This window comes from Vidua macroura, chromosome Z, assembly GCF_024509145.1.
Source record: "Vidua macroura isolate BioBank_ID:100142 chromosome Z, ASM2450914v1, whole genome shotgun sequence".
Taxonomy (NCBI): Eukaryota; Metazoa; Chordata; class Aves; order Passeriformes; family Viduidae; genus Vidua; species Vidua macroura.
The window spans coordinates 62880108-62907910 of record NC_071611.1 but is presented as its reverse complement, the minus strand read 5'-3'; the positions used below and the strand labels follow the sequence as shown (position 1 = coordinate 62907910).

General features: G+C 37.7%; 1 protein-coding gene across 1 annotated transcript in view; it reads left to right on the top strand.

Annotated features, from left to right (window-relative positions):
- MCTP1 (multiple C2 and transmembrane domain containing 1) overlaps positions 1-27803 on the top strand; it is a 219220-nt gene that overhangs the window by 172153 nt on the left and 19264 nt on the right. Inside the window, exon 17 of the mRNA XM_054002904.1 lies at positions 5092-5145. Coding sequence (XP_053858879.1) covers positions 5092-5145 — 54 coding nt within the window. The remainder of the gene's footprint in view (positions 1-5091; positions 5146-27803) is intronic.

Genomic DNA, 27803 nt, shown 5'->3' with positions numbered 1-27803 from the left:
AAGCAGACGCCATGTTGTGAAGATGAGCACATAACTGTTGATGTAGTGGGCTTGTGGACAATGGATTTCTTTCCTTCAAATTATCTGAGGCAATGATCTGAGAAAGCCCAAGTGGTTTTATGCATCCTTCTTAATCCATACAAATTGCATCATTTTATATTACATTTGCAGCTGTACACTGAGTTGCATGGCTCGCAAGCTTACAGTACATTTCATGTCAGGACAATATGAATACAAATCCAAACAGTCTTGAACAGTATAATTCTGACTACATTAGTTGCACATCTAAAATGCATTTGGGTGCGATTTGGAACCAAATCTCATCTTCACTTTTGATTTCTTTCATAATTTTAATACTTACGTATGAATATACAAATGTCTGAAGATATTTTGAGATCATATGTAGATGTTTTGTTTTTATTGGAAACTACCTAGCTTTGAAGGACTACATCAAGTAAGATCTAAGCAGATATAAAGAAGTTCTAATGAAGGGCATTTTTGAAGTATTAAGGTAACAGTCATCATGGCTATCTGCAGAGTTAGTGCCTGTTTCTTTTTTCCCTATCCTTTTCTTTATTTTACATCTCAGTGCAGAGCAAATACCTGGTATTATTAACATGTAAAGACATCAGAGTATCTTCTGTGCAGGCTTTTATTTTGGATCAGCTGAAAAAAATATAACAGAGACAATTAATGGTGGTTTGCACGCTCTGTGTGAGAAGCAGCAGGCTGATGCTAAGAGAGAAGGAGCTTTCATTAGAAGTGGTGTTAAGTTTCAGTGTGTCACTTTGCCACTGATTTTTTAGATTCAGGAGGTATTTCTAAGTCCTCTACAGCTGTAGGGCTTTGATTTAACATACCTGTAAATAACTAGAATCTAACTCTGCTTTGCAAGTGTTGAGGTTAAAAGTCAAAGTGAATTATTTTTTCAGCAATTCTATCCTCTATGTTAGTCAGTAGATCTTTAGAATAAATGCAATTTGTATTTAATGTCAGTTTCCTCAGAAGACTGCATTGTAGCCCACAGATGCTGAGGTTTTCTTTGGTGTGAAAATGTGATGGTTGTGCTTCCTTCTGGTGACCTGGTGTATAGTATTTGCTGTGACAGAGCAATGGTCCTCCAATCATGGAGAATTGTGAGTTGTACAGTATTTTTGGCCTACGTTTCTTGAAGATGGTGGGAATGGATCAGGAATAATGATAGTACATAGGAATTAGATTACATCCTGCTTCTGATTTATAAGCTTTTAACAGGGATGTACTGCAGAGGAAGGGTCTTTGCAACATTTAAACATCATCTCCTTACCTTTTGGCTGTGGAGTAGCTTATGTGCTGTATTTGAGGCCATCTATATGTGTTTTTTTAAAATGTCATGTGCATTCACACCACATTCAAGGGACACTACCAAAAAACAATTTCTTTCAAGACCTTCTACCAGTATGCAACATATAAGTCTGTGACAGGCTGTGACATAAGTGATATTACAGTAGGTCATGTCACTTTTAACTGCTTGCATTAGATCCTTGATTTCCCTAGTGCCCTTCAGTTGTTTTATTAATACTACTTGATTTCAAACAAGGTATCAGAAGGCATCAGAGTGAATGTTCTAAGGACAAAGTAAGATTTTTGCCACAGAACTTTTATTAAAATAAATGAAACACTGCATGTTATCTTTACTTGCCTTTTTTTTTTTGCCCACCTTCTCTCTCTTCCTCCTTCCCCATCACGTCCCTCCCTTCCTTATACCTCCTCCATGTATAATGCTTGACATGGGGATCCAAATAACTACTGTATTCCTTCCAAACAGAGTGGCACATGTGCACTTTATTTGAATAGAAATGAGGCAGAATCAAAGGATAAAAAAATCTATTGTGGGTTTTTTTTCCTACTGTATTCTTTATACAATGTTAAACTGAAACCTGTGTTCAGATCTACCATACCTCTCTTGAACTGCCTTGCTTTGTTCTGGAGTATAAAGTATATAGCTTTTGTAAAGCTTCAGTGTGCCAGTAATTCATATGTCATACAACTATGAAGAATCTACTTTCCTTGTTTTAATTTGTGGCCAAGTTCTGAAAACAGTTGTTTTGGTGCTTTAATGAATTGTATTATCATATCCATATTGCCTTAATGGTTGTGTGTGTTGGGCCTTTTTCTTTTAACCCTTTCTTTTGAATTTAAAGACAACTGAAAGTATGGGCTGTTTCATATATTTCAAAGAATTATTTGTGCATCTTGGGTATAGGCACATTTTCATTACATTTTATTTTGCTACAAGTATCGAATTCTGTTTTTCTTCCCAAACAATTCAGTATTCCAAATCTAAATGTAATTGATAGTATGGCTAAACTAGAAAAAAGAGCATAGGCCTTTGAATTAAAAAATGGAATGGAAGAGATGGAAGTCTGGGCTTAGTCTGATACTTAAGTAATTTCAAAGGACTTTTTATGCCCTTTGAACGAGTTAACATTTTGCCTCTCTACAGATGCTTGTAAAGTAGTTTGAGATCCTTACATGTGGGGAAAAAAACCCTACACCTGAATCTGAAGTGTTATGATCTGGATAATTTAGAATGGATATTGTCATGCAAGAGATTTCTGTGAGGTGCTCTCATGTACAATTTTAGAGATTTCCAGTTCAACTAATTGTCACCATGCTAACTTGAATGCTAATGTGAGATGGGCATCTTGCTATTCAACCTTCTCAAGACAATGAATTTCTGGATGTACATAAAAGAGATCTTTTAAGTGTCTAGGGAATGTTAATGTTGAAAAGTAAGAGACCTACTGACTTAGTGAGCTCTGAGCATTAGGCAGTGTGTGAGTCAACAGATCTGATTTGTACCTAAGGCTTTAGTCAACTAATGGTGTAGTTAAGTGGGTGTTTTGCATGTGGAAAAACTGATCTAAAGAGTTTCCATCTTGCTGCAGTCCTTAATAGCTTGTTTTCCTTCTCTTTCCTCAGTTTACCATTTTCTTTGTAGAGCTGGTGAAGCTGCTCAGTAAACCAACTGCATTAAAGGATTGAAGATGTGTGTTTTTTAAGAACTCAGTAACTCCAGTGAAGCAGTTTACAGCTCAGCTTCCTAAAGATTTTGAACAGCCCAGGGAATATAGCAATGAGCAATCAGGAGAGGAACAAGAAGGTGATGCAGATAGATGAGTGGGAAACAGAAAATGCCTTTGTTTCAGAGAGGTCAGTGGTCAGTAAAGACAGGATCACTCAGACACCTCTAAATGGGATATAAAAGGTGTATTGAACTAAGCAGGAGCTGCATGTATTTCAGCAACATGCTCTCAACAATTGCCTGTAATCAAAACTTTCTTTGATCCCCCTTCTTTGAGAGATGGAGCAGAGTTGACCTAAAAGGCCAACAGACTGGTGAGAGAGACTTGTTCATGGATAGTGGCTAGAGCACAGCCTGGATTCCTTCTTCAGCACAAGGGGACTCGCTGGTGCCAGGCCTGAGGCTGCAGAAGATTTAGTCAGTCAGGCTCCTCCTGGTAAAATTGTTATTCTGGGCATAGAAGAATTCAATATTAATTCCTTCACTTCTCAGCTCATGCTTCCTTCTCATGCTTTTGGACATGCTTGCTCTTCATGGTTTCTTTGCATTTTTAATTTTATCTCGTTCAGACCTCCAGGACAGAGCAGCCAGTAGGCAGAACTGGAGGTTGCCCTCCAAAGTACTGTTGTTAAAGGGGTTCTGGGACAGGTTTCAAACAAGGAGGAATAGCTGAAACCGGGAATGTTTTGAACTGTGCGGGTGACTTGCACAGTGCTCTACTCGATGTTACATCAAAATGTTGTTTATGCATTGTATGGGCCCATGTAACATGGCTAATTGGGACCTTCTTGATGGTAGAGCTATCTCTGGGAAATTAAACAGATTCACACACTTTTATTTTTCAGTTATTCTTTTACCTTAATCTGACTCTTGGAAAAAGTCCCTTAAGTTCTTGCACATGGATGTGGGAACACCCTTGCAGCATTGTCCGAGGGGGTGGCTATGAAGTTTAATTTTAGTGTGTTGTCTTAAATCACAAAAATTGTTTCATATCCATGAGTTTTGCCTCCACTTTTCCTCTTTATGCATATTTTATAATACATAGTATAACATTTTTGCACCCATAATAGGACACTGGACTGTTAATTATGGATATTCTTATATCCTAATAGGTACTTACAGATATATACATAAAGATATAAAGAAGCACACTCTTTTCTGATTATAAGGAGGTACAACTTTCTTTCCATCAACAGAGAATTTTCCTGTTAGGGTCATTGATCACAGCGTAACAAGAGAGAGATAATTTTAAGTCTGAATCTGCCATGGCCCATCTTTGGAAAAACATTTGATCTCTCTGTAAACTAAACTTCGTGGTTTATTTCATACTGATGGTATGATTAATAATTATTAATATTTGGAGAAAGAATTTAATGTATGTTTATATTTCATGGTGTTGGACTGAAAAACTATATATGGAAAAATACATAGATGCAGACATGTGGCAGGTGCAGCTAGCAATCAATGTGCATAAAGTTAGATGCACAGATTGTACAAAATTATTATTAAAGAAACACAGGGCTAATGTTGATAGAGCATATGGTATATATCACTGTTGAACATGATAAGGAGATAAGCGACTGTGAATTTATTTCTGGCTTTGTATTCTTCAAGGATCTCTTGGTGAATACTGTAAATTCTATTAAAAGTGTTGACCTTTTATGTAGGTAACCATAAATTTGAAGTGAGTATGTGTGTGTGCTGCATAGGCACCAGTGGAGCTGACAAAGGATTTCTTTAATTAAACTGAATTTTGAACTGCCTTTTAAATACTTAAATTGTCAAGCAAGTGTTTTGCAAAGGAAGGGTTTTCAGTATGTAATTCCCCAATGTAGGTCAATTAAAGCTATAATACTTTCCTAAATTTGAATCACTAGATCAAGTGTTTTTTCCTAGTTGTACATTTTCCCTCTGTGCACTTATTTCAAATGTTAATAAAGTTTTCATCTACAAAAGGCTTGGAATTGACAGAACAAAACTCTTTCTTTTTAAATGGTGACAACTACTACTGTTTCTGTCTGCAGGTAGTGGAGGACATGCTAGAGGACGAGGAAGAAGAGGATGACAGAGATGACAAGGTAATTATCTTTCCTAGCACTTGGGTATCTGGGGATGGGAGAATTTAGACATGACACTGTTTTTACCGACAGTTAAAAAAAGGAGTTGATGTGTTTTAGTCCAGAAAATTGGACAGAGCTGTTTATCATCCTAATAGTGCTATAGTGTGTTGAGAGAAAGGTTAGAGGACTATAAATCCTGCTTTCTTTTTCTTTTTCTTTATTTTTCTGGTTTTTTATTTTTCTTCTTCTTCTTTTCTTTTTCTGTCTTCTTCTTTTTCTTACTTTTTTGTTTTCCTCTTCTTCTTATCTTCCTTTTCCTTTTTATTTTTTTTTCCTTTTCTTGGTCCAGAGCTGGATCAAATATTTTTTTTCTGCCAGGAACAGGAATATCTCTGCCTGTCTGGAACTTGACAGCTCTTGTGAAGGTAACAACTGGTTTTGAAGGACAAAAATTCCTCCTATCTTGAGTACTACAAATAGGGCTGCACTTCAGGGGAAAAATGGTGTGGAAATAGCAACTTTATACTGGTTAAGGATGGGATCTTGACATCTAAAATTTTCAAAGAATTCTTGGATAGAAGAATGTTTTGAATGCTTGGACTCCATATGACATTTAAATAATCACAATTCTCATATATATCCATTTGATTTGAAGTCTGCACTGTGGCCCTGCAAGCTGGGAAACCACAGCAGACCATTCACCTATTTGAGTGGATGTGATTCAGTTTAGATGCTGCCAGCTAGGCTGAGGATTGCAACCACAGTAAATAACATGTCATTTCCACATATTATTGAGCCAAGCCATGGGGCTTCTTGGATTGGTTGTCCCCCAGAGAGAGGGAAAAACCAAAGAAAATAAATCAGAATAACCTTGCACCACTGAAGCAATGGCTAGCACTGGCAGGATGGCTTTCTGGTGAGATGAGTGCAGTGAAGACAGCCCAATACTTGCTGGTATTTTCCTATCAGAAGGGTGATATTTGTGGAAGAAAATAAAAAGGAGGAAAATATATAGTTTTACAACAACTCTGCATTAAAAATCAGATTATTTTGACCTTCACAGATATTCCCCCACTTTTGTTGTAATATTGCATTTTTTATTTTTTTTCTGAGAGGAGAAAAACAGTACATCTTAATTTGTGCTCTTGACCTTTTTTTCTGGCTGAGATGTACATTTATACACTACTGTAAGAATTCATATGCTGGCAGCAGCATTTGAAATGTCAGAAAATTCACTGTAATTAGTTAATGCCCTCAATGATTATTTTTCTGTTAGCTAACACCTAAGATGTACGAGATGATAAAAAAATAAGAGTATTTTCCTTGTTCCACTGCCAGGTCAAACACTTTAAAATTTATATGAGAAATTCTTCTATAGATCACCTAAATTGTTAGCTACATCATTTCATAACACTGTACTAACAAAATCTTCTTCTACAAAACACATATGGGATGTTTTTTGATGCTAAATGATATGAGCATCTGTTTCTAGCAATAAAATAGATGATTTGTTGTAAAAGTCCATCATGTAGCTGTGAAGGGCTTGAATTTCATCTCAATATGCTAGCTTTGAATCATCATTTGTTTTCTGATAAACACTGATTTACCATCCATTTGAGGCCATTTTATCCTGTTTGTTTCTGCTTTATTATTAGATCTGGTGCAAATGTGTCATACCAATAGTGTGTGTATTCCTGGATATTTTGACCACTGTGATTAGTTCACAAAGAATAGTACTTGACTGCTTGTAGGTTAAACCAGCCTGTGTAGTTACTGTGTAAGTGGGTTTTGGAAAACAAACTCCTTTAAAAGAGAAGATGAAGGCAGAGGTCAGCCTCTCCCTTCCTCCAGTTCTCTGGTGATTCTCTGAGCAAACACCCCTAATTAGAAATATCACTCTAGGTTTCAATGTTATGATCTAATATTCAGCTTTCTCAAACTGACACCAGAGTTCAAACATTTTTCTAAATCTAGTTACCAAGGTTGAATTAAAGTGAGTCCTGACATTACCATGTGCATTCAGTGAGCCCTTTTATTGAATATTTAAGAGCTGTTTTTTTATACAGAAGGTGTTAAGGTTGATTTTCATAAATTCAAAGCTGACTTCATTTTTGCAAGTGTTTTGAGCTCTCAATATTAAATATGCTGTTTGATTTGGGGAAAAAAAAGCCCTACACTTTTTAAAAAAGCATGTATAGACTATTCTATGTATTCAGGGTCTTTACAGTGGGTGTTATTTTGCACTAGGTTAAATTGTAAATAATAAGCACATGGTTAGGATTAATTTGTTGTTAGAAGCTGTTTTTCCTTTCTGGTGCACTAGATATATTCTCTTAACTCTTGCTGTTCCTCTTACATCTTTTGACTACATGGAAGGGTGCAGTTTTGTGTTTAGTTCGTGTGTGTTTTCTTAAAGCTATGTGCAAAATTAATTTTTGTGAGAAAACAAATGCATGTTTTGTAACACCAGCTGATAGTGGCCTTTTCTCTTGGTTTTTTTTATGTGGTATAATAGAAAACTGAGGAAAAAGGTCTCCTTGTGCAAAGAAAGTTACAAGATTAATAAATGTGCCAAACTTACTTTCATTAAAACTGAAGCTTATGTTGCAAATATGTAAAATATGCCCCAGCTGTTTGACCATGGCCAGTGTCTTTGCTCCCTGATTACCACAAGAAAGCTATTAGTCTTGTAACCTTTGGACTTTATGATAATAAGGAATTACATGGCATGGAACTGGAGCACCTGTTTTCCATTTAGTAAAGGCTCCTTGCAGGCTTTACCTAAACCTATCCATTTGTTTTCACTTATCAGATTGTTGGGCGATTATGAAAAGTGTCTTTCTTGAGCTCACTTGGGTATCAGTGACATGCTATGTGATGACCTCAGTGTGGGCATGCCCTGATGTAGATTATGTCATGGATGCACATTGCTCGACATCCCCAAATTGCAGAGTTACAGAAGTAGTAAACTGAGGATGATGAATGCCAAAATATATGAAATTAGTTAATGCAACACATATTGTTAATATGGTGTGTAATACTGAGAGGAGTCTGACAAGATAGATTTGCACTACTATGTCTCATTCTAATGTTCTGGATTTTAGTAACTTTTTTCACCTTCCGCTGCAGTCAAGACAGGACTGTTAATTTAAGGCCACGTGATGTGTTTTTTTACTGAAGAATCTTAACTTTCATCTTCATTTGCAATATGAATAATAAACTAAAGCAGCAGGTATGCTACTTGTATAAAGTGGTGCTTAGCAGTGGAACAATTTTTAACTGATTTTTCTTCATTGTCTTGTTATGTATTTAGGAATTTGTAGTTTGTTTGGCTCAGGTCATTTGTCCTTCATGTAATACTAGTCTTTCCAAGAAATAGCACTGGATTCTACATTCCATATGTTCTGTAATGTTTGCTAAACCTATGCCAACCACAGATTTACAATTTAATCTGATTTCTCTTTCCTTTTTTTCTTTTGTCTCCTTTTCAAACACTGGCTTATACAATACCTTAGCAAATATGGGTCAGTTAAATTACATGAAGTCAAGTTATCAATAAGCTATCAAAAGGATTTTTACACAGTTATAATAATGTAGCAGTCAATATGGATAATCTGTGTATCTAGAATTTGTCTGTGTATCTAAGATTTCGTTTTTAAGAAGTATACATATGCTCTTCACATAGCTTTATTCTTTTAACAAGCTCCAGATAATATTTCAGATAATCTCAAGGATTTTTCAGGTCAGCATTTTGCTGGAAGCCCTCAGCACACCACAGAATTAGACCAGTGAAAACTCCTACTACTGCAGGCATAAAGGGAGGAAGATGCACGTTATGAACACTGTTTTGTTTTACCTTCATCTTAACATTTTGTTACAAAAAAATATTCAAAACATTTGCATTTTTGGTTACTTTCTAGCCTGTCATTCTTTGAAAAATTCTTTGCAGTTCTCAGTCAATGATATTGTACTTCAAGATAACTAAAAGCTTTTGTAATGAATTATAGTTGAGTCAAATTAAAACATGTTTTTAAGCTTCTAATAATTTCTGCTGAGAGGTATCAACTTTGTTCTCAATCCAGAACATGTTTGTATCCTGTCTCAGAAGCATGCCCTGCATTTTTACTGAGAGGAGATCGTGAGAAGAAGGAAAGATAGATCTGATGTAACCTACATTTTTATATTCTATAACAGAGAAGATTGTGATTTATTATATTGTCAGTTATCTTCTATAAAATAAATGGTGGGGAAATGATACAGAGAAAGAGAGAGTTGAGTTAAAATTCCAGAGCAAGTAAATATATTGGTCCGCCTTATAGCTTGATTCTACCATTATATTCTACATGAACATAGCATCTAAATACTAACTATAAATAAAAAGCCAACAGCAGCTTCCAGTGAAAACTGTAGCTCTGTATAAATCTGTTATCCTCTCAAAGCTTAGCTTATAAAACTGTGTGTACTTACAAAAAAATCTCTACAACAGGGCAATCTATAGTATATGGCTGCAGAAGTCATACTTCTCAGTACAGTTTGGTGTCAGCTCAGTTTAGTTATTCATGTAGAGATGTTGATAAGAGGTGTGTAGTTTAATAACAATTGTACATAATGTGTGGGTTGATGGTGTAGACTTTTTCAGCTTGTAGTCTGGACTATCACCTGGTTTTGATCATTGGATCACCCCAAGTCACAGCCATGAAGTTACTTTTGCTTGGATATACCTTAGATCCTGTGGAGCCTTTGCATAGGAATTTTCACAAAAAAAGCAGTTTTCATCCTGCCCTGTAGTGGGACACCATACAGTCTCCTTCATACACATACACATCTTTGAAAACAGGTACTTGGACAGCCTTCTGAGAGGTTTAGTTTTAATGAGGTCAGGTTTTTTTGTCCTGGTGCAGTCTTGAAATACTATCAAAATCAGCAAAGTAAAATAAGAATTAATGAGATCAGAATCTAAGATTTATATCTGAAGTTCAGCATTTGAGGAGGGATGTGTGTGTGTGTGTGTGTGTGTGTGTGTGATAGTCACTGGGGGACCATGGGTCTATGTCTTGGTTTGAGACAATTTAAAGAATACTCTGGAACGAGTTGTCTCCTTTATAGGTTTAACCAGTCCCTTTCCACCACTAAGGAAAGAATGAAAGTAGAGATAAGTGAAAAAGACAGCAGTTTACTAACAAGCGAAACAGCAACAGGCAAAAAATAACAACAAAATTGCTATATCTCGAGAACAAAGAGAAGCCCAAAAATGCTGGGGACAACCCGCCCCTCCAAGGTGGTGCTCCGCAGTCGAGTGCGTGGTTCGAAGGACAAAGGGAAAGGTGGTGTCAGCTTTCCTCCTGCCCCCTCCCCGCTCTGCTCTGGTATTCTCTGATCAAGGGGCTAGAACTCGGGGAGGGACGTCGCCTTCCTTGCGGCAGGAGACGGCAGGACAGGCGAAGCAAAGCGGCTGCTCCGGGCTGGGGAGGCCCGCGGTGTGCCGTCCTGGTCTTGGGCACCGCCGGTGCGGGGGAGCGGCTTGCGCGGCAGCGGGGGCTTGTCCCGGTCGGCAGGAACAGAAACAGCCTGTGGAAATCGCCCCAAGGCAGCCTCTCCGAGACGAGAAACAAGGGGAAAAAAACCCAGGCAAACGAAAAGAGAAGCCAAAAAGGGGAACAAAACCTCTGCCTAAGCATCGACCAAACAGCCAGTCAAGCAAACAGCACACGGCAAGAGGCAGGAAGCTGCCCGGGAGGGCCGGTTTAAAGAACGCCCGTAAAAGCACTCCCCACACACAAAGTCCTTGTTTGCAGGGTCTTAAAGATACAGGAACGAGCTTTGGGCGTAGACAGATGTGGAATGTATTAACATTATAGATTACCCCAGGACAGTCTATAAACTGTTGAATGAATTACACTTAGCCTTGTACATGGTGTTGTTCACCTGTGACCAATGTAATGTGGGTGATGTTCCTTATGAAGCAATCCAAGTATAATTCCAATAAATTGTTAAATCAAATAAAGAATATGTCTAAATTGTGTTAGCTATTTAATAATGTGACATACATTTCCCTCTACACTTAATATTATTTCTTAATGTAACTAAGCAGATTTAAACTCTTTGAGACCAAGCAAAGTGCTGTTTTCATCTAGGTCCTCAAAAAGTAACTTTATGGTGCAGTTAAAAACATCTGTGTGGTCTTCTCCATGACTTGGAAGAGAAATAATTAGTGTGAAAGGAAACAACCAAAGCCCTTTACTGCTGGGTTTCCTTTGAAACCTTCCTACGTGTGCAGGTTGGTTTATAACTTAGCTCTAGTTGATTTCAAAAGTGGCGAGAATGGACAATCACCATTCTTCATTCTCTAACAGAATTTCTTGGAAGTAGTTTCATGCAGAATCATGAGATCTGAGTTCTGTTTAAACTACTGCTGTGAGCCACTTGCAACTCTAAGCAAGCCATGTAGTGACTAATTTGCCAGCTGCCTGAATGTTTCTTCAGGTTTGTTCATAACTCCATGTTTTTTAACCTTCCAAAGGACAGCCTCAAACACCTTTGGACAGATGCATTTTGAGCATTTTCTACATCAAAGTGTAGAGCCCATAATACACAACAAATCTTCTTCCGAGTCCCACAGGAAGCAGAGATGTAATGTGTAAGTGTGGTGGGTTGACTGTGGCTGGATGCCAGGCACCCACCAAAGCTGTTCTATCACTCCCCTCTGCAGCTGGACAGGGCAAAGAAAATATAACAAAGGGTTCATGGGTTAAGATAAGGATGGAGAGAGATCACTCTCTCCACACAATTAGCATCACAGGAAAAAGAGACTGAACTTGGGGATATAAATATAATTTATTACTACCAAATCAGAGCAGGATAATGAGAAGTAGAATAAATCGTAAAACTACCTCCACTTGTCTCTCCTTCCCAAGCTCTACCTCCTGTACTTTAACAATGCAGGGAGATGGGGAATGGGGGTTGCAATCAGTTCATCACAGGTTGTTCTTGCCACTGCTCTCAGGAAGAAGAGTCCTTTGCCTGCTCCAGCATGGGGCCTCTCCCACAGGATACAGTCCTTGACAAATTTCTCTACCCTGAGTCCATCCCATGGGCAGTAATTCTCCATGAACTCTTCTGCACAGTACATTCCTTCAGGCACAGTCTGCTCCAGCATGGGCCCCCTGCAGGGTTAACAAGTCCTTCCAGGAAGCCTGCTCCAGCAAGGTCTCCTCTCTTCATGGGTCTGCAGGTCCCTGCCAAGACCATGCTCATGCATGGGTTTCCCACAGGGTCACAGCCTCTTCTTAGGCATCCACCCTCTCCAGCCTGGGTTTTCTTCCCGGACTGCAGGTGTGGCATCTCCATGGGCTGCAGAGGCACAGCTTCTTCAGCATGGTCTTCATCTGAGGCTACAGAGAAATCTCAGCTCTGGCACCTGGAGTACCTTCTCCCCCTCCTTCTCCAGTGACTTCGGTGTCTGCAAAGCTATTCCTCTCACATATTTTCACTTCATTTTTTCCTGGCCACAATAACATCTGTGCAATATCTTTTTTTATTTCCCTCCTAAATACGTTACCACAGAGGCATTACTAACACTGCTGGTGGGCTCAGCCATGGCCAGCATTGGGTCCATCCTGGTTGGCATTGACTTTGCCAGAAACAGGAGAAGCTTCCAGCAGCTTCTCATAGAAGCTGCTGTAGCTCACCCCTTCCAAAACCTGGCCATGCAAATGCATTACAGTAAGATACAACTTTGGAAGCCTTATAGAGAAAAGTGATGGTTAGGATGTGGTAGCATGAGGTAAGTGCTGCATGGACCCAGTTCCCAGTGGAACATGTGGTTGACACAGTATTTGTGAATGAGAATGAATGAGTGGCAGAGGTGATGCTGTGGGAGAAGAGGGTGCTCAGCAACATAGCTGTGTGCAAAATGGATGCTGTATTGTAGTCTGGGTTTTCAACTGAGATTTGATGCTGAGGCTCGCTCTACAACACAGCTGAAAATCCACAGCTTAAGATAGGTGTTTGTCTTTGACTTCATGGATAGGCTTCTGAGGAAAATTGCAACCTCAACTACAAAAATTTGCCCGGACAGTTGATCAAGATTTGCTGTGCTTTATGGAGGAAAATAAACTGCAAGATTATGCAAACAATATGCAACATGCATTTTGTTTACAGTTTAAAATATCTGTGTGTCAGCAGAAAATTTTATATTGTTTACTTACTGTTGATATGGATCAGTGATGAAGTTGCAAGACAGATTATCTAGGCAAAATATAATCCTGACAAAATGAAAGAAGCACCTGTGCCCAAACTATTTAAGAACAAAATTCATCCTAAAGCAGTGTGGTATGGAATTTAAAAGTTGGTGTTGTGCAGCAGCATCTAGGACATATGCATGGTACAGAGCAGAGTCTGTCTCTACTCAGGTAATCCACTGGCAGATTAAGAGGCAAGTTTAGCATAAAGCTTTTGGACAAATAGTACATATTGCATACTGCTTTGTTCTCTTTTGTTCTATGATAGGAATTCTATGCATTTACTGATAACTACTAGGAAAGTTCCAAAGGTAAGAATCATGTCCAGGACTCATGAGAAGTCAAGCACTGGCGCCAAGTGCCAAGGAGGGCAATGGTTTTTGTGTGGATTTACTGACTTCTGTTGAGCTGCATGCAAGAGTGCTGATGCCCACCCATGAACCCTGTTGGAGCAGCTGTGAGCTGAGGAGTCTGCAGGAACTAGAGCTGGAACTGGGAGAAAGAGTAGCAGAAATAAGATATAAAAATAAACATAGACAAGTTAGGAAGCAGAAGTGGCTGGTCCTTGGGCAGGCAAGGACATGGTGATGCTGAGATCTGCATCAGGAGAAGACAAGGAGGCAGGGAGAGGCCACAAAACCCCAGGTGCAGGTGTGCTGGGGTAACAGGTGTGGATTAAGGATCCAAGTAGGAATGTGCCTTAAATCGCACATACATTAATTTCAGATCAGTTGGCTTTGCCATCTCAGTAGTTCTTTGACTATAGTCTTTGGTGTACAATTTAGATAGATTTGAAAATTAGAATTTATGGCATATGGAAAAGCAATAAATGGTTTTTTTAGCACTCTGACTTGCTATTAAATGTGACTTAAGGACCAGTGAGGTATCTGTGTTATCTGCATGATCAGCAAATGCATGTTTGACTGGTTCAGGAGAAGTTGAGGTAATATGGTAGGTTTATGTACAGCTGTAGCAGTCTGATAGTGCAGTGTTTTTATTGATTGTCTCAGTAAATGCACTGGGGTATTAAGTTTGCTTGTCACAGTGCTTAGTGCCTGGGGTAGATGAGCAAGTTACTTTTCCTCTGAGTTGACCCCCAAGTCCCAGAGTCTTTCAATCAAACTCTTTAGATTTCATACACTGGCAGTTCCTTTCCTTTTCTAATGGGCTGTATTAAAGGAAACGTGTCACCTTTTGCACCATATAATTCTAAATCAGATCAGAATTCATGCACAATTATGTCATTGGAAATATAATATTACAGACCTGCTTATCTCAAGATAGCACATGGAAAAATAAACTTCCACAGCTGACAGATTTACTTGATTCTGTAGATAAGTTATTTGTAAGTAATTGAGCTGAAAAATGTATATGGATTATTTTAATACATATAAAATATATAAGAAAAACTACTAATAAATATTTAAGTATTGTTTCTTTCCTCTTTCTCTTTCTGCTATTTAATTTCTCTTTTCTATATTTTCTTGGCCTGCTCAGGTGCTAAGGTAACTAAGTCCAGGATGGGAAAAAGAGATTTACAGAGTTATCCTAGTAAACTATATTTTTTCTGAAGGCTAGCAGCTTTATAAAAACAAAATGGATACCATTCCTTTATGTGATGCCATAGATACTTTAATGCCAGAGTAAGAGAAAGCTCTGAGAGAAAAGAATTCTATTGAAAAAGTATTGCTTTTGGTTAGTCTTTAGCAGAGTGAGTAAGTTAAAACAGCATTGCTAATCTGAAGCTTTCTTGCAATCAGAAATAGTAATTTAAGATCAGTTGCTTAGCAGATGTGCTTTTAGTATTTTACACAAAATGGTACAATTCCTCCTACCCTCAACATATTAGGCAGTGCCTTTAATGCATGGTATTAGCTATAATTCAAAATTAACTATGGAAAAGTCATTTGTTGACCTTTACTTACTATTTGATTAAAAATTTAAATACCAACAGGAGAAGAAGAGTAAATGGAAATTCTTTGTAATGCCTTCTCCATTGCTAATTTGTAGTTGGATTTTCTTTTAATTTGAGGAGAATTTGAAATTTGTGCATATGTTCACACCAAAGTGTCTTCTTTTTTGTTTTCTCTACTCATAGGACTGCTTCCCTTCCCACTCTTAAAGAACAAATGCTGCCTGAATATTTTAGATCAATGCACAGCATATAGTGGAGATCAAGAAACAGTTTACTCAGCAATTTTTCTGAAGTATAATACACACTTCTGCACTTTGAGAGAAGAATGGTTTGCATAGTAATAGTTGTGATTTCTGTGTAGTGTATTAAAGATTAAGGTTTTAGAGTCTGTTCAGGGAATGCTTAAAGCTGCATTATCAAAAATTACATTGTATAACATTATAGATGAAGAGTTTGTTACTAAATAATTGTTTCAAGCAGTTCTTACATTTTGTAATCCTTTTCACTCATCTACCTCAGGATATATTGATTCAGAAGAAAATGTATTTTAACACCTTGATGTTTTTAGAAAGAAGAACTTCATGCTGAATTTTGAAGTCTTAATGCAAAAATACAGAAATGTCATTCCCTGAAAGTGCTAAAGATTTTTTTCCCCCAGTGAAATGTTGTCTGTTTATTGAACATTGGAGTTTCTTTGTTTTTGAGACTGGCTGCCTTTGAAAGGAAGTTTGGTCTGTGGCTATGTTTTCCTCTGATGTCAGTTAGACTTTTTGGAACTACCATAATGCCAAAAAGGTCCGACCAAAAACTATCAGATTGAAAAGCAGCACTTCACACTGTTGAAACTCCCCAAAAAATTTTGGTGAGTAACACAGCCATTTGACAAGGCATATTTGAATCTGGTCAAAGGACAGCACAACCCTTCCTTGGGAGCCTGCTGGGAGAGTAATATAGGGAAAATTCAGCCAATTTTGTAATTCAAAATCAATGCTTTGATTAGGACCTAAGATGTTACTGCAGATAAACACTATCTATTGAGTTTATAAAAATATCATTGGCTATTAAAAGCAGCTCAGCATTACAGTGCAAGGAAAAGTAGAACAAGGTTTGATGAAATATGTAGGAAAAAAACAGATTTTTTTTCTGGATTACCAAATCAGAGTAGTTATAAGGTATAGATAATAATTCTGTAGGTTTTCATGTTTCAAAATCTGAACATGAAAAACATTCAGAAAAAATAGTATTACCTTTTAAAAAGCACAAAAGAATCGGCAGTAAATGGCATCTTACACCATATTCTTATTTCAATGTTCCTGAACATTTTGAATACGGTAATTTGTAAGGATGATGTCTAAAATGGCTTCCAGGGAGTCAGAAAGGATATATTTAATCAAGGATGAAACTTCAGTTTCAGCAGAACACTGTTAAAATCATGCTCTTATAATATCCTGCTTTGCTTTTCCCATCATGAGTGGAGGGGGTTAGTCAAGTATGGGGAGTACTCAACACTGCTATATTACCTTGACCTTCCTGAAGTGTAGTTCTTTCCCTTTAGAGATGTTGATAACACACAGGCACTGTACCTTTCTTCAGGTCACTCTCAATATCACTGTTGGAGTTGTATCCCCAAAAAGCATGTAAGGACACAAGGCAGGAGCATAGCCAGAGCTCTGACACAAGGTTATAAAGGATAATATACTAGACACGTTACCTGGTTTTAGGACACTGAAAAGTGTTTGTGCTTAGGAAAGCTTTATTTTTTTTCTATTTCTGGCCTTTTTTCCACAAATAGTTCATCCTACCCTTATGCTCTAGGAGAAAATTGAAACTCTGGTTATATACACTAAATTATCTTACCATAAACTACATATACTTCACAGCATTTAGTTGTTTTACATGTTGAGGTTCTTATCTAAAACTCTTCAGTGGTGGCTGAGGTTTTTAAAATGTTGATTGAAAGTAGGAACTGTAAGGAAAATTGAATGTAGTGTGGATGAGATTAAAACACAGTGCTACAAAAAACAAACCTTCTGTTTTGCTCCATAAGATTAGTCATGGTGGCAAGGGGAAAGCTTAGTACAACTCTGCCACTGGAATCAGCCAGGGTATTTATACAATGTAAATGGGATATAAAAAGGGTTGGAAACATATGGCCATGCAGAAGGGTGTATAGTTAATAGCCTCTCACCACTGAGCAGATCTCAACCCTTCTGATGCTGGAGTCATCTTGTCTGGAGCAGATAATTGTTTTTCTGCCCCCTGTTTCAAGGGGACTCATCCTCGGAGGATGCTGGGACCCAGCAGGCTCTGCTCTGACAGGTGCCCCCTGCCCTTCCTAGGGAAAGCAACAAAAAAGTCTTAATAATGGTAATAATTTATTAATATTAATAATATTGCCAATAAATGTAAATAGAACTACTAATAAAGAGCTTTAGCCATCTCTCTGTGGTGGGGAGCAATCTCAAAGACAGCCCTGGAAGGGTGCCCAGTCAGGTTCTGCTATCTCCAGGAGTCACAGGATTTTCCTTACATTCCCTTTGTATTATCATATCACAACAGAGGTGTCTTCCAGATACTGGAGGGAAATACTTTGCATGCTACACACATCTGTGCTCCTTTCGTTTTGAGTAAGCTGGTTAGTGAATTATCTTGGTTTCTCTCCCTTGTAGCACTATATTAATATTTTCCACCACATTAGTATTTTCAGCTGCACAGAAATCAAGAGCATGAAAGTCAAAACAAAGATGGTGAAATTCTGGGGCCAAGGCAGTGCAGTTGGGTGCCCAACGGGAGTTGTATGCTCAGGAGTGCCAGCCTCTACAGAGCTCGGAGTCCAAGCATGGATGAAGGCTAATATCTCAGGAGGAGGAAGAAATTACTGCACAGTACAGAGGTACTGACTCATGGTTAGGTGATTTCTACCTAAAAAGTAAACAAGCCCAAACACCACCACCACCACCCCCGCCCTCCCCACTTCTGTATTTTGATATGTAAAACAAAGGTTGTCATGTGATTTTCAGTTTGAGATTGGGTTAAAGATATTTAGGTATTAAGATTTCTTCTCTTCCCTGAGAACACCAGAGCTCTTCTTACATATTTGGTTTGCACATGCTATTATACAACTGTCTAGTAAAAATGAATTTATTTCAAACTGTGGATTGGCAAAATTCACCTGAAGGAAACATAAAATAGGTCTTATGACATCAGGATTGGTGCAAGTGATTAGTGTTGCAACCGTGGGCATGCCAGCCGTTCTCTTAGTCCCAGTTTTCATAACCAGAAAAAGAATACACAATAAAATTCCACATTTATTCACCTAGGATGGGAATGGTTAGCCAAAAGTGTATTTGCAAGGTTTTTTCCTTCTAAAAGAAATTCGTGCTGTCACTGGAAAACACTTTTGTGACCCTGTTTGTTTGGAAAGTTCACAGGAAGTTTGTTTTTACTATATGGTTAAGGTGTTTTCATAAACATACAATCCTTTACAGAAAGTAGTGGACAGTACTTCTCAGTACTTTTTGTCTAGGCTAAAATGTTGGAAGTTCCATGTTTCTGTCTACTGATTTCTGTTCTTCTACTACTCCTCTGAAATATTTTAACAAATATGCAAGTGCCTCAAATAGTAAATAGGAAAGGTTTCAGCTTATAGAATCATGTAGAATAATTTAGGTTAAGAGGGACCTTTAAGATCATCCATGTGTATATTGTCTATGCTTAATTTTCATAGTAAGTTTTGCTCTGTATTCTGACTTAAACTTGTATTCAAGTTCCAAAAGATATTTTTGAAGTGTCATATTTTTGTGTGAAATGAAGGATAGTTGTCCTACCTAGTACTTTTCCTACTAGGAAAATGATGATATATATATATTTAATTCTGCTGTTAGTTTTGTTAAGTTCTTCATACTAATGCTGCTTTGTCAGCAAGGTCCACTGGTGAGTTGTCCATTTAATGGAAAAAAGGAATTTACTTTTATCAGTTTTATTTCTGCCTTTCAAGTACTTAGAACATTCCTCTCTACAGTCTTATGAGAGTAATTAAGAGTCTCATTTTACTGTCTCTAAACCATTCATTATTTTGAGTATCTTGATCATATTAATTAATCTTCTGTGTAAACTGAAATGTCCTAGTACTTTTTGTTGCTCATCATCTAATTTTTCTCACATAATTTTCATTATTTCAAATATCATGTCTGCTTTTCTGAATCTGATTTTTTATTTTTATTTTTTAATTTGGATTCAGTACTTTAGCTGAAATTGTTAGGCATATACAATGGCACTAAGTAAACTACTAGTGTTAGTACTTCAGTTAACTTCACTGTATTCCTCAGAAGTTTGACATCACATCTTTAAGTAATTCTGTCACCTCCAAACTGGGCATCTCAACTTTCCTTCTTTTTGATCTAGATTTATAAGTAGGTTAAACATAATCTCAATTAATCTTTACAATTAATCTTTTAGTGTAAATATATATATATATAAAATACGCTCTTTTGCTTCTTTCTCCTTGCATAGTTATTTTGATATCCCTTTTCTTTTAGAAACAGCCTAACATTTATTTTAAGCATAATGTAAATTATCATTTGCCTTCTCCTTGCTGATTTCATTGCTTTAAAATTCTGAAAAGTTTCAAGAACTTTGTAAGAACTAATTTGCAAATATCAGGTACTAGGAACTCCAAACAACCTACCCATGGGCCTTGCATTTAAGATGTAATCATAATTTCTTGCATGTGTATTTGTCATGGAAGACTATGGTGAAGTTTCCATAGGGTTTGTCTGCTTCAAATCAAGCTTTGATAAAAGAAGTTACAGAAAAAAATCAACAAAATTAATAATAACAAATTATCAGGACTGGATAATTCTGGTTCTGAAGGAACCTGGAGGGAAATAGTTGAAACACTAACAGTGGTGTGGGTTCTTGAAGCTTATGTAGGTCCAACATACAAGTGGGCAAACTCAGGGAAGGAAAAGCCATTGAGAGTAACTTGGAAAATACAGCTGTGGAAACTCCTGCCCCACCATTCTCTGAAAGCCTGAGAAATATTTTGAGAAGTTGGTATAACTGTTTGACCTTAATGTGCTCATTTCTCTTGGCTGTTCTGTTTCTGCACAAGCACAAGTCCACCCTGTGTTGTGCATGAGCCATCCTTCCATATGTTTGATAATAAAGAACTGTGCTAAAATACAAAAGGCTATTTTAAAGTATCATACAAAGCTGTTGCTTTTCAAAAAGCTGTTTCAATCCAGTGGAGTTGCTTATTATAGCCTGTCAGATAATTGTTGTGCCACAAAGTCTAAGCACCTCAAGTGTCTATAAGTTTAATCCCAAACTGTCAGACTAGAATAGCACAGTTTTCTAGAAGAATGACACCTACTCTCTTCCATGTCTTCTCTGGGAAAATCTTGAATATGGTATCACCTCCTAGCCAGTTGTTTCTGTGATAAAAATTTCACATCCCTTCTTTCTCCTTGTTTACATAGTATTGCTGTGTCCTAGATATGATAATGTGCAGATCCAGGAGAAATAATGAAATCTACAGAAAGCACTCACAAAGGAGAAAAAAAGATATGTTACATAGGCAGCCTTATTCCCTGCTGTTGTCGGACTGCAACTGGGTACTGAGTTTGCAACCAAGGTTGAAAAGCGTTTCAACTTTATTTACTAGTCAATAAATAATACAAAGACTACTGAAAGTTGAAGAAGAGAGCTGTCATTGAATTCTTTCAGTGTGGCTGGTGGTTGTTGCTTTTCTGAGTATCACAAAAACAAGCAATGAACTTGAAATTTTGGAAGAAGTAAGCTTTTTAAGTATAGAGGGCTAATTTGTCCTCTCTGCTGAAAAGGCCTATGTGAATAAAATAAGCTATCCTAAACAGTCTGCACCTTGTTAGGGATGATGTGCTATACAACACACACCATCAGAGCAGCAGTAGTGGAGCTGCAGAAGCAGGAGATGGCACAGTGCTTCTGCATCTGTGGACAGCTGGTGCCAGCAAACCTGTGAAGCTGATGCCATCCTACATGGATCCCTGGCAGTTGTGAAAATGGCTCAGGAATTTAGGAAGGGAGAGAGGGTCTTTAATTCCCTTTACAATTTCCTGTTTTCTCTACTGGAAATAATTCTGTGTTCAAAAGCATCCCCTTTGATCAGGGATGCATCATGGTTTGAGTGCCAGCTCTTTTGCAGCTTTTCAGGCTAAGTGCTGTTGGGTGTCCCTTTTTGCTTATTGTAGAGTCTGTCTCATTCATTCATTTCCTTAATGTCCAATATCCACTCTGAATTGTTAAACAGCAACGATTTCTTAGTTTGCTGTCAGCTGCAGGTTTCCCAGCTCTCCTCATCTGGCATTTGTATATCTGTTGATCTCAGTACTTTAAAGTTTTTAAATAGGCATTATGCAAATTAGGAGATGATGGGGAAAAAAGGTAAATTGGGGAAATACATATCACATGGTGACTGGTTAAAGTACTTTGCTTATTTGTTTCTTCAGGAAAGCAGATAAATTCTGTTGAATGCTTATTTTTTTATCTTATATTAGGCATACCTCAGCTGGGTTTTTTTCTTCTTTAGTTGCAAGATTTAGTATAAATAGTATCATCTGTGACCCAGTATGCTTCCTGTGTCATGAGTTCTCAATGGCCGAGTTAGTCATTCCCGAAGAATGACAACTGTTTGTATTTCCTACCATTGGTTTTTTTTCAGCTGTCATTCTAACATTGCAGTAATCATATGGTTTTTCTATTTATTTTAACATTTCCTTCTAAAGAGCTCCATTCATTCTTAGTTGAAGTCAGCAAGTCCTATTATTCAATTCTAGAAGGAAATTCACTTTAAGTCACTGAAGACAAGCTAGTAGCTTTTTCTACATCATTTTTTTGTGAAGTAACAGATACATGCATGCAACAGATACAGTGCACAGTCAATGCCTTTCCCTCAGCTACAAATATTTGTTCTTCTGGGAAGAAAAATAGACATTTGAACAAATAAATGCCTTTGAGCTACTCTTTTTCTTTCTGATATTGTAGTCTGCAGTACATCAGCTGAATGTGAGCACTTATCACAATTTTTAGTCAGAGTGTGATTTACTGTGGACCAACATAAGTAAGTGCATTTTTACTTCTGAGAAATTAGCATGCTGAAGCATATTTGAAATGAATGTAGAACAGACTATTGTAGTCAGCAGACATTAAAATAACATCATTAACAATTATCTTTTGTTTTGATTTTTGCATATTCACAATACCACCCCATCTTCACTACATGGCTCACATTTATATCTTCTCCAAAATTTCAGTAATTCCTAAGAAATTAAAAGAAGCGGGGTTTGGTTTGTGGCTGGTTTTTTTTTTTTTTTCTTTGTGTGGTTTTTGTGTGTCTGATGGGGATTTTGGGGGGGCTTCATTGGTTTTTTCTTGGGGTTTTTTTGTTGGGTTGGGTTGGGGTTTTTTGGTCATTGTTTTGGGGTTTTTTTATTTTGTTTGGCTTTGGGGGTATTTTTTCTGATTTCAGGTAAGTAAGCATAGAAAGAAAATGGGCAATGGAGTGCTTTTAGGTAGTTCTCAAGATTTTCTTAAAAGACATGCTAGAATTCTTGGTTCACTCATCATTCCTTGCGCACTGTACATTTACAGGGTTATTTTCTAGATGCTGCTGTTTTCTTCCAAATGCCAAACTATTTTGCTTCACTACGTAATTTTCCAAAAGCAGAGTTTGAATATTTATCCAGGGTAATCATGTAAAAAAAGAGTGGGTTTGAATGGCTTGTTTTCTTTCTTTCTTCAATTTATCAGTTTGATACATTCCTTGGATAACTGTGCCTGCTGTTTGAAATGTGTATTTATATATCCACTGTCTTTAGAACAACATGTAATCTTTCCTGCTCTAGACATCATAGGATTTCTTCTGAGCTGAAGTAACAGAGCCAGTGATTATGATCAAGGAATTGTTCTTTTTGATTTTCAATATTCATGGTTCTTTTGACCATCCTTTTCAATCCCAAAGTGCTTTCAAGATGACTTCCTTTAAGCATTCAACTCATAAAAACAATGCCAACCAGATTTCACATACTACTATTTTCATCTTCATGGCTATAGGTTCATGTTTAGAATTAGGTATTTCAGATAGTCTACACTTGCTTGTTTAGCTGAGCTATGGTGTAATGTTTTTCTTTTCCAGATCATATTCCTAATGATTGATCACTTGACAGCAATCAAGTGTTTAAGATTCTAGGGTTTGTTTTTTGACTGGTATGGGCCATCCGGGCTCTGTTGACCTCAGAATATGAAAGCAACATGTAGCCACTAAGAATTTTATCTCTCTGTGCCATTGCTCTTTACAAATAGTGTCCTCAGGAAAATGGTTTTGTTTTTTTTCCCATTACCATTGAGTTAAATCACTGAAATCTAAAACAGACATTAAAAAGTTTGGATTAGTTGTTCCAAAGGAGCACTGTTTGGGCAGCAAATACCACAAGTAAAGACATTTCTGTAGTCCTTCACTCAGCAATAGGCTTGACCAGGCCCAGGCAATTTCACACCATACTGTGCTAGTTGGGTAAGGAGGTTTCAGGGAATGTCTTGTGATTTCTGTGTACCGAAAACGTGAGCGGTGCAAAGTGTGATCACATGAATTTTGAAATACAAAATTACTTTTTTCTCTGTATAATCTAAAATTGTTGTTAATTGTGGGGAGTCTGAGAGAGAAACAACAGAGCTGTTTGTTTGTTTGTATTAGGAGTTCTAAGATCACAGTATCTTGTCAACACAGGATTGGAAAACTTCCAATCCAGAGACAGTAAATCTAAATCTGCAGAGTTTGATGCAGTGTCCTAGTCCAGTGTGGAAGTAATCTTGAATAGTCACTCTTGTCCTTTGTGCAAAAGCATATTTAACATTGTAATATTTACAAGGAGAAAATGAAGATTACTTTCTACATACACTAAAATATCAAATTAACTTTTACTTCTGCTACATCCAAGAAAATGTATTTCAGAATTGTAACTGAAGTTTTAGATGACTAACTCCATCAATACTGCTGCATATCAATTCCCTGCATATCAGTTAGTGACACATGTATAGGCACTTACTGAAAGATAAATTTTCAGGTTAGTTTTAACTTTCAAAACAGAGTACTGTTTTAATTTGATGATTATTTTTTATTATCTTATTGATAACGAGTGGACAACAAAAATGTGTGTGTATGATTTATATAAGCAATGATTATAGATTATCTCAACGATTCAGATGTTTTGCTAAGCTCAGTCTTTCAGCATTCCCTTTCTGGTTTCTCTGTCTGTTTCTTTCATCCCTACCTGCAAGCAGAATTTTTATACTAGCTGGTAGGTCTTGTTTTCATTGCACTGTTCTTCCAGGCTCTTGCATATCAAGTTTTTTTTTTATTTAAAATAACTTTTTCCAATAAAATGAGCAGGCTTTTTCCTTACATTTTGAGGGTTATTAGACCCTTGAGATTTACCTTTTGTGTCTATCATCCTCACATTATAACAGAACTTGAAAAACTGCATTAATGAGCACCTTATTAATTGCAGTTTTCATTCAGCATAGGATAAGCACATTAGAACTACTGGAATTTACAAATTCAACTGTAAAATCATGGCCAAAGTTTGTTCTTTAGCAGAATACCAGGACTGTATTCTGACTAAATTAACTATTGCAAACAACTGACGCACAATATACCAAGATTTCTGTGTTAGCCTCTTTTAGATTACATTGATGTGGCTGGGTACAAAAGAAGTATTAATGTGATCAGTGTCAAGCTCCAGTGTTGTTCTGACTCAGGTAAAGTAAGATATTCTCTCTTCCCTTCTTTAAGCATAGTCAAAAGGTGAAGAAAAAGACATCCAAAAGAAGAATTTCAGGTACTTAAAACATTGACCTAAAGCACATTCATTGAATGTATTCTAATCACCCCAATGCTCAACCCTACAGCACCTTAGCTCTATGAGATTGCTTCCAAAACAAGGCCAAGAAAGGCACAGCAAAATGTGTGCCTTTTGTTGACTTTTTGCTCCTGAATCTATCACCATGAACAAACAAGCTTTCACCCTTTTCCAAGTAATGTAGTTGCTTAGAGTATATATGAAATGAACACCTCATAAAGGTTTAGCATTAGTCAGAAAGGTATCATGCAAGGAAAACTTAAATTTTTGTTTCTCCTGACTAGATGGCCCTTTGGTGGAATGGCATGTTGCTCTATAAATTGGCTCTATTGCCTCCATTTCTGCCTTTTATCTGGAATCCTGTCCTTACAGTATTCAAATGTGCAGTGAAGGAGAGATCAGGAAGGAACATATTTTTAAAAAAGCACTGGACAACACTGTGTAATGTGATAGGAAGAAAGAGAAAATAAAGAGCACTAGTAAAAAATCTCAATTTAAATGTAATTTACATAATTGCCATTACAGTGTTATTTCTTTACTCTGGAAAGCTTGCAATATCTTCTTTTACTTTAGAATTATTACTGTAGCTCTTGGCATATTCTCCCCCAATTTTATATTTATCTTGTAGCTCTGCAGCAGTCCATGAAAAAATCTAATTCATTACATAGGTGGTACTGCCAAAAAGTCAGAAAGTTCAAAATTATTTTTATCAACTCTCAGTGTAATGTTTGAGGAAGAACAGAGTGTTGTAATGTTCACATAGAATCACAGAATTCTTAGGGTTGGAAGGGACCTCTGGAGATATCTAGTCCAACCCCACTGCTAAGAGCAGGTTATTCATGCTCACAGGTGTGGTGTCTTCATGAACAGTGAATCTGTCCCAATCTGGAATTGTGTCCTAAGCTGCAAACAGAGGGAGGGGCAGGATTCCAATAAACCCAGAGTGAGATTAATACACAAAGGTGGTCAAATGTTGCTAATCAAAATAAATTATCATTTTGATAATTTACTCATTGACACCGAGTAAATTTGACACATTTACTCACTATCAAAGAAAGAGCAAGAAGGAAAACAGAAAAGTAGGAAAAAGCAAAGAACTACAGAAAGCAAGAAAGGTAGGTTATCACCACCAAGAATCTGTGGTGTCCTGTGAAGATCCTTCTTCCTTTTGTCTGTTGGTGAGGAGGGCTCTGACAAACTTGCTGTGCACTCACTTATATAGAGTCTAAATGGTGCTTTATGGCAGCTTTATGGTAGTTCCACTACCAAATGGTTCTTTATGGTAGTTCCACTCCAGCTTGGGACTATGGATAGGTATTCACCGGATATTCCCGTGGTAGGAGATAGTTAGCCCTGCCACTACCATGGGCCATCACAGCCCATTATCAATGGACGCTCATGGCCCCTTATCACACCAGGTCTTCAACTGTAGATCTTATCAAAGGCTGGGCAGTGGTGAAAAAAGTGTCTGTTTCACAGTTCTTTACCGAGTCTTCAGTATTTTCTTCCATGTGTTTATATAATTTCTGTTGTGCCTACTATCTGCTGTTACAAATATGGAATCTTACTAGTCAATAACAGTTTATTGCTTCTATTTTTAATAATCATGACCACAAGTATAATTTTGCTGCCATGCCCACCCTGAAGCTCCCTGTCTTCGCCTGCCCGGCAGAGGCACAGTCAGCTGGGGGGGACACTCCCCAGTGTCTTGAGGAGAGTTGGGGAGTGGCAAAGACAGAGTGCTTTGCTGTCTGCCTTGTATGGAGGAGAGGCGACATCCGAGGAGGCAATAAGGGAGCCGACTCAAGGCTGGGAAAACACTCTCAGGTTTAACCTGTGCTCCGAGGAGCTCTGAAGACCAGAGTGTACGACAGCCGAAAGTGCTTTCGAGGCTTTTGCAACAGCTCAAATACCGGGGCGGTAACAAGGGGGAAGGGACGCCCATTAACCAATGGGGGGATCTGGGGGAGTGGTAGGCAGAAGGACAGACAGATACATAAACCAATGGGGGAAGTTTAAGGGAGGGACCCCTGGCCCTCGTTCAGTCACTCGACGCCCAAGGTGGAAGATTCTGGGAGAGTGGGATGGGGAGCCAAGTGATGGACAGGGTGCCAGGGAGGGGACAGGGGAGTGACTGAGCATTTTCAGGGAGATTGGCATTGAGGGAAAAGTGGGAAAGCTCGGGGTGGAACTACTGGGAGCAAATGGGGGGTGAAGGGGCAAACCATTACAGAACTGTTAGAGAAATATAAAAACACAATACAACATAATTTCTCTGTATAAAGTTCTACTCTTCATTATTATGTGGTTTTCTCCATATTTTATAATCCAATTAGGCATGAGCAATTATTTTCAGACCTCATCACCATGCACACATAAAGACATGTGCTAGCTCATAGATTTTAAAGATGGCATATTGAGCATTTGTAGACAGCTGATAGTATCTGAAAAATGTGGTCACTTAAGGTGTGGTGCCCAGTAATATGGGCGAAGTTGAAGCCCCAAGTTTAAAAGCTCAGTTCTGGTTATCTACATAACCCATGGATTTGATGTCTGAGGTGAAATGGTGCCAGTGCTTTAAGGAAGCCTGCTCCTGCTGGTCCTTTTCAGAGTGGAAGAAGT